Source organism: Elephantulus edwardii, unplaced genomic scaffold (genome assembly GCF_000299155.1).
Source record: "Elephantulus edwardii isolate Elephantulus edwardi_28Jun2011 unplaced genomic scaffold, EleEdw1.0 scaffold00292, whole genome shotgun sequence".
In the NCBI taxonomy this organism is placed as follows: Eukaryota; Metazoa; Chordata; class Mammalia; order Macroscelidea; family Macroscelididae; genus Elephantulus; species Elephantulus edwardii.
The window spans coordinates 1,623,589-1,637,011 of record NW_006400042.1 but is presented as its reverse complement, the minus strand read 5'-3'; the positions used below and the strand labels follow the sequence as shown (position 1 = coordinate 1,637,011).

At 35.5% G+C, this 13,423-nt stretch overlaps 2 protein-coding genes across 3 annotated transcripts in view; one reads left to right on the top strand and one right to left on the bottom strand.

Annotated features, from left to right (window-relative positions):
• Nucleotides 1-10,923, top strand: part of ASPN (asporin) — a 42,491-nt gene extending 31,568 nt beyond the window's left edge. Inside the window, exons 3-7 of one of the 2 annotated variants that reach the window (XM_006900719.1) lie at nt 294-507; nt 1,950-2,060; nt 8,096-8,189; nt 8,715-8,853; nt 10,612-10,923. In XM_006900719.1, the coding sequence (XP_006900781.1) occupies nt 294-507; nt 1,950-2,060; nt 8,096-8,189; nt 8,715-8,853; nt 10,612-10,809 (756 nt within the window). In that variant the 3' untranslated portion in view covers nt 10,810-10,923. The remainder of the gene's footprint in view (nt 1-293; nt 508-1,949; nt 2,061-8,095; nt 8,190-8,714; nt 8,854-10,611) is intronic. The other variant, XM_006900720.1, reaches the window with a different exon arrangement.
• The window catches only part of CENPP (centromere protein P), a 565,831-nt gene that overhangs the window by 324,519 nt on the left and 227,889 nt on the right, over nt 1-13,423 (bottom strand). The window lies entirely within an intron of this gene.

Sequence of the window (13,423 nt, the reverse complement as noted above, 5' to 3'; positions counted from 1 at the left end):
ATTTTTTAAAAAAGATAATATTATCACCTATTTACAGATAATCTAAATTTAAAAAGAAGTGCTTATATGTAAACCACAGGCACAAAATAAGCCAGGAAACCTTTGTACACTATTCCAACTCAGTAGTAATGTCATTTTAGCTTGGAAAATTATGTATGTGATTGACTGATCAAGTATATGTATGACAAAAATTACAGTGATTTCCATGACTCTCTATTAATGACATGTACTATAGACTATAGGCAAATAAAATACAATTCCTGACACTGTTTAACTTTCTATGCATTATCTAGGGTTTGATTCTGAATAACAACAAGCTAACAAAGATTCATCCAAAAGCCTTCCTAACAACAAAGAAGCTGCGAAGACTTTATCTGTCCCACAATCAATTAAGTGAAATGCCACTTAATCTTCCCAAGTCCTTAGCAGAACTCAGAATTCATGATAATAAAGTTAAGAAAATACAAAAGAATACATTCAAAGGAATGAATGCTTTACATGTTCTAGGTAAGTTTGTCAAATAAATGAGACATAAAATTCTAAGTTTTATGCAAATATAAATTATCATTATTTTAAAAATCACAAGACTGATAATTTCAAAAAGTAGTGATTTTTAATATAGAATAATCTTTACCTAGAGTGGCCATTTAAAAATCAATTGCAACAACAAACAAAATGAATAGCACTTACAGAAAAACATGTATGTATTATACATATTATAATTTCTACAAATGCTATCTATTTTGTTTGCCATTGTTATTAATTTCCTTTGAAAACCTAGGGTGCTTTTCACTTTCTGATTAAACATTACTTGAGAAAAATAAGTATTATTCTAATTTTAAAGTATTTCTATACTCAAGTATATATCACACAAAATTAATTCAGATATTATTTGGAATGTAAAACTAACTTTTGTTTGTTATATCTTTAAATCTACTGAACGAAATAATTTTTGTGCCATATATTAAGTCTAAGTTCATTTCACTAATATTACTTACTATATAACAACACCATTTCTCTTGAAATTATCTATTAAAAACTCCCAAGTGATACTCATATTCATCTGTTTATTTATAGCCTTCAAGCAAATGTAAGGAATTTATTAGATAGCCTCATTTATAGAATTTACTCAGTTATATTTTTGTTAATCAAATCATAATTTTTCATTGACTGAATCTGTTTTTAAGTTTATTATGTACTTCTGAGTCAATTTCTGTCGCATAATGATCCTATGTGACAGAGTAGAACTATTCCATGAGGTTTCCTTTAGGTACCAAATCAATTAAATCAATCAATCAAGGGTGAGAATTCTTTTCTCCAATTCTGGGGAACTCTGGTGATGTAGTCCTTACCGAGTCACAATGCTAACTTAAATACTGTGCAGCTCCTCCATCTTTAAATGCATGAGCTTCCTGGGAATAAAGATGTCTGTGTACTCTAGCTGCAATAATATGCACCCTAAGAAACTGGGCAGAGGGCTGCTAGGGGTCACGCGCACCCTAAGGAACCTGGCAGAGTGGTGCCAGGGGTCACATGTACCCTAAAAAACTGGACAGACGGCTGCTAGGGGTCATGTGCACCCTAAGAAACTGAGTACAGGGCTGCTAGGAGTCTAACTGACTGAATGGCAGTGAGGTTTTGATGCAGCATTACAATGATGAAATTTTTAATAAATTCATGGTTGGAGACAAGTGCTAATAAGTTATTGATATAGCACTTCAATGTAAAACAGTAACTCTGTTCTCTGTTTCAGCTTATACAACAATAAGGTTTTTAGTCTACTTTGTTTGGGTTGTTTTTTATGAGGCTGAGAAAAAGGGAAGAAAGTTGATATAAAAATAATGATAGTGACCCTAAATTATAAAGTGTGTAAGAATCAGAATTTTCTTCAGATGTGTATTTTTGCATTGTTAGTTTCGTGTATACTAAACTATACCATTTCCACACAGAAATGAGTGCAAATCCTCTTGATAATAAGGGGATAGAACCAGGCGCATTTGAAGGCGTGGAAGTGTTCCATGTTAGAATTGCAGAAGCAAAACTAACCTCCATTCCTAAAGGTTTGTATGTCTTGATTTATTTAACATAGAATATGATTTAAACTATCAGTTTTCATGACTACCAAGAGTTGAAATAAATCCTGTGATTAATAACACTTCATTTCAAATAACTTTGTCACTTAAATGTCTACCAGCAATAGCAGCAACTTCACCAAAACTATTAATCTCTTACTAAGCTCATTCAAAATACTAACTAATCATGCTAATTTAAAAGAACAGGAGAGCTGTAATTAGTGATCAGATATTGATCATTAGGAGAAAAAAATATTTGATCAGTGAAAGACGATTGTCTAGGATGAAATATATTAAGTTAGAACGATATAATTAAAATTTAAAAGGAAAAAATAAAACAAAGAAAAACATTGCTTAACTGCTACCTGCAGAAACATGAAACAGGATCCACATCTCACATCAGATTGAGTTAATTTTAACTCAAGGAGGATTACAGACCTGGGAGTAAAGCCCAAAACCATAATGTTCATCAGAGACAAAATTGAATCAAGCTTAGACAGTAAAATCTACAGTATAAATGGCTGACATATACAGCCAGAAATGCACAACCTGGAGAGGATAAAATTGATGAACAGGACTGCCTAAAGATTAAATAACTGTAGGGAGCTCTTGTGGCCTAGGGGCAAGAAGTTGCTCTGCAATCCTAGAGGTACACGGTTCAAATCCACCAGATACTCTGCTAGAGAAGGAGGGGCAATCTCCTCCTGTACCAGTCAGATCCGATTTGATGGTACACACACAAAAATATAATAAAAGAATTAAAAAATTTTTAAAAAAAGATTAAATAACTGTGCACATTTTTTTTTCCAAAAGGGTGAAAATAAAACCTACCAACCAGTTAAAAACTTTGGCAATACCATTTGGCAATACCATCTCAGACAAGAGTCACGTTTTAAAAATTTACAGAATCCTGCAGGGCCTCTACATGACAAAGACTGATAACTCAGTTACAAAATGGGCAAAAAACATGGAAAGAATTGTCACAGAATAAGATATTCAGATGACCAAAAGACATGAAGAAATGCTCCAAATCTCTAGCAATAAGAGATGAGCAAATCAAAACCACAATGACAGTTTAGTATTGCAGCTAGCAATAAATGTTGGAGAGAATATGGAACAAGTAGGAAATTTCATATACTGTTGTTGAGATTATAAAATGGAACCATCACTCTGGAAGGCAATTTGGCATTTCCTCAAAAAGCTGAACATACGCACTCCATAGGACCCAATTATTTCACTACAAAGAATATACCCCAAGGAAATTAGAACTGAGACACAGAGATTTGTATGCCGATGTTCACAGCAGTGTTATTCACCATCACAAGGACATGGAAACAGCCTAAATATCCAATCACAATAGAATTGATTGAGAAATCATGGCACATTCATAAAATGGAAGACTAGGGGTGATGATTTCAAAAAATACTACATAACTTGGGAGAGACTGGAGAGCATTATGCTGAGTGAATGAACTCAGTCTCATAATGACAAATACTGCTTAAGATCATTATTGTAAAAACAGAAGAATAACTATAAAACATGTATGAGAATCCAAGGGGAGAAGGAAGGGGTGGGAGCAAACCAGTGAGGATGGGTAGGGTCTAAATCACAGAGTTGCACAATTTAGAGGGTGGAGGGAGGAGATAGAGGAAATGGGAAGATCCGGAGATCTGATGGGGACCTGAAAAGACAAGGTAATGGTGGGCATAGTCCAATGGTGATTAATGTTATAAGACATGAATGGGAATGATTTTAAGAAACACAATGTGAATGAAGAATAGTGTGAAACACAATTTATACAAACTTTGTAAACAAACCAATATAAAATTTAAAAAAAAATTTAAAACACTGTACAATTTAGCTTTAAAGAAGATGGTTGTTTTTGTATGAAACAGAAACTGCTTTACTAATTTTTCTCTATTTAGAATAAAATTGGGAATCTTAAAACACTTTATGTGCTTATGCAAAACCTATACTCGGACCAAGAGACAGTCATCATAACAGAGAAAGAAAATACTGCATGGTTCAAAATCAGGGAGAATATATACCAGGGATGCATCCTAACTCCATACCTTCTAAATCTATATGCGGAACAGATGATCTGGTAGGCTGGGCTGTATGAAGAGGAATGTGGCATCAGGATTGGAGGAAGACTCATCAACAATCTGTATTATGCAGATGACACAACCCTCCTTGCTGAAACTAAGAAAGACCTGAAACGCTTGCTGCAGAAGATCAAGGATGGCAGTTTTCAATATGGATTGAAACTCAACATGAAGAAAACAAAATTCTCATTACTGGGTTGCTTGGCAGCATCATGAAAGATAGTAAAGAGACTGAAATTGTTAACAGCTAACAGCTTCCATTTGCTTGGCTCCACAATGAACAATCTTGGTACCAGCAACCAGGAAATCAAAAGATTAATTGCACTGGGAAAGTCTGTTGTCAGGGAACTTTTCATAGTATTGAAGAGCAACAATGTCAGTCTTAATACTAAGGTGCACCTGATCCAGGCCAGTCTTCATAATTACTTGCTATGTACCAGAAAGCTGGAAAATGACAAGGATGATAGAAAAAGAATTGATACCATTGAGCTGTTATGTTGGAGAAGAATTTTGAATATGCCATGGATTGCTAGGAGAGCAAACAGGTTGATCTGGGTGAGGGTGAAATCAGGCTGCTCCTTGGGAGGCAAGGATTCTGATGCTCCGTTTGATATACTTTAGGCATGCTGCCAGGAGGGACCAGTCCTTGGAGAGGGGCATCATGTTTGGAAGAGTGAAGGGACAGCACAGGAGAGGAAGATCCTGGATGTAATGGATTTACTCAGTGACTGGGATAATGGGCATAGGTATGTCAGTGACAGTAAGTTTGGCTCAGGATAGAGCAGAGTTCAGAACTGTTGTACATGTCACTATGAGTCACAAGTGACTCAACAGTTTGTTCAATAACAAACAACATATTTAGAAGAACACAAACACATTTGGAAAGGAAATTCGGGGGTTGGGGGGAAGACAACAGGGAAACAAATACAGACCAAAAGACAAGGAAAGAGGCAGAAGACAGTCTGAAGGAAGAGGAGGTTCCCATTAGTAATCTTTTTTATACTGCAAAACTCTCGATTGTCATTTTCTTCAAGTTTCAAAGTACATTTAAAACTGTACAGTTTTTTTGTTGCTTTGGCAATCTACAGGATATTCTTTGCCAATACCACAATTCAATGGCACAGCCATGTACAAAAACATTTTAAAGCTTGTCAATAGCCACTGAGCTTCTACAAAAAAGAACATATATACTAAAATTGGAACAATAAGAGAAGATTATCATGGCCCTTATGCAAGGATCATATGCAAATTCATGATATGTTCCATATTTTCGTTTGTTAATAAGAAATGTAAAATTGGAATGTTAATAAATTTCAGTTGAGTTCTGTAATGACTAGGATTTAAAAATGGGATTGTTTAAAAAACCAACCAAACAAACAAAAAAAGCAACAACCCCACAACATCTTTGCTCATTTATCTCATACAGGCTAAAGTTTCTATTTATCAATCCTTCTTAAATATTAGGTGGGATAAAAGTCCCCATCAAATCCAGCTGTTGTTGTTGTTAGGTGCTGTGGAGTGGAGTATGACTCATAGCTATCCTATGAACAAGGGATCTGAACAGTGGTCTATCCCATGCCATCCTCATAATCAAAGACACTCATACCCACTGCTGCAGTCACCAGGTCAACCTACCTGGTTGAAGGTCTTCATCTTCTTTGCTGCCCCTCCACTTTTCCAAGCATTATGCCCCTTTTGAAGGAATAACCTGTCCTAACAACATGTCCACAATATGTGAGAAGCTTCATCATCCTTTCCTCCAAGTAGCACCCTGGCTGCAACTTTTCCAAGACATATCTTGTTATTGCAGTCCAGGAGATATTCACTACTCTTCTCCAACATCACAGTTCAAAAGCATTTTTAGGCCATCCTTGGTTGATGTCCCACTGTCAGACGAACAGGAAATGACAGCAAATACTTTGGCCTGAATCAGACGTTCTTTAGACTTCAAACTGACATCATTACTCCTCAGTAATTTGAAGAGGTCTTTAACTATAGACCTTCCTAGTGCAATATGTTTCCTGATCTCCTGACTGCTGGTGCCAAGCGTACTGATTGTAGATCCAAGGAAGATGAAGTCATTGACAGTCTCTAATACTTTCCCTATCCATCATGACATTGCCTATTGGTCAGTGGCAAGGATTTTTGTTTTCTTGATACTGGGATGCAATCCAAGTTAAAGGCTACAGTATTTAACCTTCTGAAGCAAGGGATTGAAGTCCTCCTCATTTTCAACAATCACAGTTGTGTAACCCACATAACAAAGATTATTGATGAGTCTTCCTTCCACACCCGCATTTAAGAAGTCCTTCTCACTTCTCAAAAAGGGGCAAAGATTTCTCTCTTCCATGAATGTCTCAAGCATCTCCAAGAACAGGTTAGCAAACTATGATCTATTTTTCCTAGAGATTATTACTTGTATGATAGATTGTTCAACTTATATATAAGGTGGCTGAGGACAAAATTTTGTCTTATATACTAAAGAGGGCACAGGTCATTAAAAAAATCTGATGAAATTTAACAAATCAGAATTAAAGTGAGCACTGCTGGCAGTCCACAGGTAGTTTGGGTGGCTAACTCAAAGCTGTGCCTCTCTGACAGCTGCTCCAAAGGAGAAACATGGGCAATCTACTCTCGTAGGATTTACAGAGTCAGAAAACCTGCTGGAGGGTGAGCTATAAGTTGTTATGTGCGACCCATAGGTAACCCTATGTACAGCAGCTCTGAACCCTTCCGTCCTGAGCCAGTCTCACTAATTCTGACACACCAACCTCCACTGCCCCAATCACTGTATCAATCTATCTCATCCAGGGTCTCCCTCTTCTACGCTGTCATTTCACCCTTCCAAGCATGATGACCTTCTCCAAGGACCAGTCTCTCTAGGCTATGTGCCCAAAGTATGTGAGATGGAACTTCAAAATGCTAGCTTCCTAGGAGAAACTTAGTTTCCCCCTCTCCAAGACAGACCTCTTTGTTTTCTTGGCGGTCCATAGTATGTTCAGTATTCTTCTCTAGCACCACAACTCACAGGCATCAATTCTTTTTCTGTCATCCTTAGTCACTGTCCAGTCCTCTGATGCATAGCAAGTAATTGTGAAAACTATGGCCTGGATCAGGCATACCTTAGTCTCGAAACTGACATCATTATGAGTGTGAGTAAAGCATTGAGTATGAGCCAATGATCAAGTGAGTAAGTGAATCAGAACTTACTCTAATAAGAAATTAGAACACTCTAAGTTTAAAAGAATAATTTTTCTGCTTTGTATTAATTCTACTCAGAGGGGAAATTCAACTTTGAGGACAAAAGGACAATGGCCCTGGGCTTTTTTATAAAGAACAATGATTACTATCTCTAAAGGTCAAGGTCACGTTTGCAGGATTGTGGAAATGTGGTGCTTGGGGTTTGTTCAAGGAAAAGACCCAGATATATATCCACTGTAACACAGGACATAATGTAATGGATAAAAGATTGGATACAAGAAACACACAGAATTCTGGTGGCCTAGTCATAAGTAGTTGTGATGTCAACACAAAGGGTGTTGATCTGAATTCACAGCAGCTCCTTGGGAGAAAGATGGGCAATCTCCTCCAGTGATCAGATTTACACGCTTCTGGTCAGCTGTGAGTCTCCTCCACAGAAATTACTAAGAAGACATATTCTGATATTGCATAAAGATATATTCTGCTATTGCATAAATAATCTTGTCTGCAGGGAAGTATAGCTTCAGTGGTTCCATTAGAAGCCCAATTAATCCTGTATTTGTTGTTCAAAATTATAATTATATTTATTTAAGCTGGAAATGGAACCAAAATTTATAAATTACAAATATGAAAAACAAAAGACAACAATAATTGGGTTTGATTTTACTTGGTTTAATGTCCTGCTTTTTGTTCTCACCCCCTGCCCCTTATTATTAGACCTACCATCAACTTTACTGGAGCTTCATTTAGATGATAATAAAATTTCAAATGTGGAGCTGGAGGATTTTAAACGCTACAAAGAACTGCAAAGGTAAAAGTACTCAAAATCTTAAGAGTAGTAGTGCCTGTCGACTTGTTAACCAAACTTTTTGAGGAATATTAGGGACTTAGCTGTTGTTCTTAGGTGTCATCACATTGATTACAACTCATAGCAACCCTCTGAACAATAGATATGAACCTTGCCCTACTCTGGACCATCCTGTCAATCCCTCATGTTGAGGGTCATTCTCTCTTTCATTGACCCTCTTAATAACTGCTGCTACTGCACAATGTGAAAGAAAAAGGAAAACATAACTATTATTGCTGCGCATACTAATGGGAGGGAGATTAAAAGTATATAAAGTAAAGGGATAATTTTCAAATTTCCTTTTTATTTAAATTTTAGGTAAAATGTTTTCTGATAGGAGGAGTCTCAAGAGAGTTACATACTGAAATAAAACCATGCAGTACCTTTCTTTGAAAATATTTACAAATTGGACAAATTTTTTTTGCTAACTGTGCTGCAGTATTTTCCACCAATCTGCATAAGACTTAATACATTTTATATCCTTCTTAGGCTGGGCTTAGGAAATAACAAAATCGTAGATATAGAAAATGGAAGTCTTGCCAATATTCCACGTGTTAGAGAAATACATTTGGAAAACAATAAGCTTAAAAAAATTCCTTCAGGCTTACAAGAGTTGAAATATCTCCAGGTAAGACACTCTACTTGTGTTTCATAAATTTTAGTACTTTCCCACCCATAGACTTTATAAAATATGCTAGTATATTAAATAAAGATCAATTAAGAAGTATTTTCAACAGACTGATGTATGGGCTTTAGGAAATATTCTAGGAGGAAAAAGTAGAGCATCACCTGAAAAACTCAGGTAGTCATATCAATCTTTTGGTTCATTAGATAGATGATAGATAGATAGATGACAGATAGATAGATAGATAGATAGAAATATCTCCAGTCAGAACCTACTCAAAGGTGACCTTCCAATGGATTTTCAGAAGCTATAAAACTGCTTAGGAGGAGAGTGTTCATTTTTTTTCCTGCAGAGCAGCTGGTGGATTTGTACTGCATGTTTTTGGGTTGCCAGTGCAACTCCTCATCAATAAGCCACCAGAGAGAGAGAGAGAGAGAAGTGTGTGTGTGTATCACACACTTAAAATACATATGAACATATAGTGTGTACATACAAAACACAACTCATTACTTTCAAGTGGGAATTAACTCCTATTTCACCTCTCAGTAGGTTTTCAGAGGCTGGACACTATATGGCAGAAATCACTTACCTTTCTCTTACTGAGCTGCTGGTGGATCTGAACCACCAGAGAGGTACAAGCATAACTTCCTACGGATTGTGCCACCAGAGTTATACACATACCCCACACATACACTCTGCTTGTGCAAATAGTAAAGTACTTGACCATTGTTGCCGTTAAGTGTCATCAAGTCAACTAAAACTCACAATGACCCTAAGAACTACATGTTTGAACCTTGCCTATTCTGTCCCACTCTAACTACCTCTGATAGGCTCAAGCCTATTTCTTTTCTTTTTCATTTTTAATTTGCATAATTCACATACATTGTGTTTCACACTTTCTCAAACCCATTTTCATGGTTGCTGATGGCAATCCATCTTACTGAGTATCTTCCTCTCTTTTGTTCTTCACTTTCTCTGACCGTTCTCAGTATGATGACTTTTTTCCCCAAGATATCATTTTCCTGACAATGAGATTGAAGTAGGTGAAATGAATTATTAGTATCCTTGCCTTTATGGAGCACATTGGTTGCATTTCTTCCCAAGACACATTTTTTGGCAATCCATGGGATATTCAGTACACTCTGTCAACAATACAATTCAACGGCATTGATTCAACATCTTTAGTCACTTTCAGATGCATAGGAAGCAAGTGAAAAATATCATGGCTTGAATCAGGCATATTCTAGATTTTAATAACTTCCTTGTTCTTCAAGAACTTTGGAGAGATCTTTACAGCAGATTTTTTCCAACACAGCATGTCTTTTAATTTCATGACTGCTTGCTATCATGGGTGTTGAAACTATTAGTCGGCTGAACCCCACTCTGAGATACATTAGAAAATAGAGCTGGTAAACTTACAAAAGGTCCCAGCCTTGAGGACCCCATGGAGCAGCTCTCCTCTGCAAACATGGGGTAGCCATGAACAGGAATCAATGAACTAGTAACATGTACAGATAAAGAAAGAGAAAGAGAAGAGACACCAAACTTGTGAGCTTTGATCCTTGCATATTTCCATGCTATATCTCATACGTAGAATACCTTCATTAAAAACCTATGAGCTTAAGTAGGTTATTATGAAAGTACATATATTTTAAGTAAAAAATACTTTCAAAGAAGGTGAAATGAACAGACAATTCAGAGTATCTTCCTTTCACATGTACTAGATGTTAATAATCTATTGTTTTCTTCCTATTACCACAGATAATCTTCCTTCATTCTAATTCAATAACAAAAGTGGGATTGAATGACTTCTGTCCAACTATGCCAAAGATGAAGAAATCTTTATATAGTGCAATAAGTTTATTCAACAACCCAGTGAAGTACTGGGATGTACAACCTGCAACATTCCGTTGTGTTCTAAGCAGAATGAGTGTTCAGCTTGGGAACTTTAGAAAGTAATAATCACTAGAGTCAATTTAATGTAAAAAAAAAATCATGTGAAGTAAATGAACTCCAAAACTGACATGGTATTATGCACATACATAAGTACAAAAATTTATTCCCAAATTTTAAAGTTGTAAATTGAGTATATAATGAGACAACTTCACAGATTTCATGACAAAAAATTTCACCAGAATTTTGCCAAATTACTGATACATCAGTATTGAGAGAAGGGTTATGGAAATTTCCTTTTTACATACAAATGATTTTGTATAAATCTCAGGCTCGAACATTCCTTTCTCAGTAACAAAAATGTCATTCCATATTTAAGGCTTTGTTTTTAATGCATTTTACAAAGAACAGTACTGTAAAGTAAAAACGTCTGACTTAGCAAAATTTGTACTCCTTCACTTGCTGTTAGAAAATGAAAACTGACAAGGACAGTTATATGAAGAGTATATTGTCCTTTCTTTTATTTGTAACTTGGGAAGTACTGTAATATTTCTAAAAATAATGAAATATAGTTTCATATAATCAAATTAAAAGTTTCACATTTTAGGGCCAAATTATCTTAAAAACTAATTCCTTACAAGAAAGATTTTAGTAAATACTTATTATCCATGCAACAGATGCTATTCATAAGAGCTTGTTATTGGACTATAGTATATGCTTTTCAATTATTGTTACTGAATCATAAATCTATACAAATGTATGATGAGGTTTATATAAAATTTATAAATTTAGTTACAGTTATAAGCTTATAATGTGATAGGATCATTTATATGTTATATAACATTGTAATCTCAACACTAAACATTCTTAAAATATTCCATTTGGAAGATCTTGGCCTGAAGGACCAGTATGTTATCAGTGTTCTCAACAATGCACAAACAGGATAATTCTGAAAATACACCCAGTATAAATGAATAGACATATGTTAGAAAGAAGCAAAACCAGGAAGCTCTGTATAAAAGTTAAAGTAGACTTGAAGTATTTTATTGGCATCCAAAATAAACAAAAAATAAAATAAGGAAGCCATCATTAAAATATATGTTTGAAATAAAGTATTTGTGCTTTAATTTACTTCTTCTTCTCTCAGTTATGAACACAAAATAGTTGCTGGGTTTTAAATTTTTTTCCAAATTCTTATTAGAATTAATTGCTAGATGGCATTTTTGGAGTAGTATTAATGCTCATTCTTAATAACAATTCTAATATATATCAAATTCCATGCGACAAGAAGTGCCATGGAATAATAATTATACTAAAATATTTAGTAAGTTAAGACTTTAATACAACTTTAGGAGGAGAAAATGCCACAGATATAGCAAGAATGGATGAGGGGATTCCATACTCAGCTTGTTGCTGGATGCTGCATCTTATGTGCAACAACAGGAAACCCTGCTCAGTTCTCACAAGTTTTGCTATGTTTGATTCTGATGTTGAAGACAGTCGATGGATCCATCACAGCAAGGGTCTTCTTTTTCACTGACACTCTACCAAGAATGATGTCCTCCCCCAGGAATTAATCTCTCTTGAAAAAAGATTTAAAGTACATGACTGGTGGAGATGAAGTCCCATCATTCTCTCTCTTAATGAGCACTGTGGCTGCACCCCTTGAAATCTAACTTTGTTTGTTCTTTTAGTAGTATATTCACTGTTTTTGTCAAGGTCATAAATAAAAGGTATCAATTCTTCTTTGATCTTCATTTTTCATTGTCCAGCTTTTCGATATGTATGAGAAATTATTACTTCATATACTCGGATTAAGTATATCAAGATTAATAATTAGTAAGGTATTCTTTTTCACAGCAGAATTTCTAAAGATTGTACTACGGCCTTTGACCAGATAATTCGACCAGGGGGCTTCTCTACCTTGCCTTATAGACGATTTAGTACAACCCTTCATCTGTACTCTCTAGAGAGCAGAACCATCTCCACTCTCTAGGCCTGACATTTCCACCAACATTACCAAACATCCTGGGATTGGAGTGAGAAGGAAGCTAAAATTACAAGAAATTCACTTCCTTAACCTAAATATTTTGAAAGAAGTTTGGAAGTCTGGAATAAAACAACTCTGTGGAATTTATAAAGGCAAGAACTTACTGTGATTCAAATAATAAAGGTGACCAATTAGGAGCTATAAAGCAGAAAGATCCCAGAGATCAAGAGGTTCAAGTTTGAAAGATCTTAATAAGAAATTCAACTAAAATTTTAGGCTAATCATACACACCCGTTAATCATGGCTTTGTTCACAATAGCAAAGACTTGGAAACAACCTAAGTGCCCATCAACAACCAATGGATAGAGAAGCTGTGGTATATTCACACAATGGAATACTATGCTGCATTGAAAAACAAGGAACTCATGAAATATTATACAAAATGGGTCACTTTGGAGGACATTATGCTGAGTGAAATATCTCAGTCACAAAAGGACATATAGTGCATAGTGCCACTGTTGTAAAACGGGACTGATGTCGGGGTTGGGGAAGACTGAGAAAGATGGGATAAATTATGTATACTGTATTGAAACAGAAGAGGGAGAGAATTGTTTAAAAGGGATATGTTGTTGTTGTTGTTGTTATTTGCCGTTGAGTCGCTTGCGACTCATAGCGACCCTATGTACAACA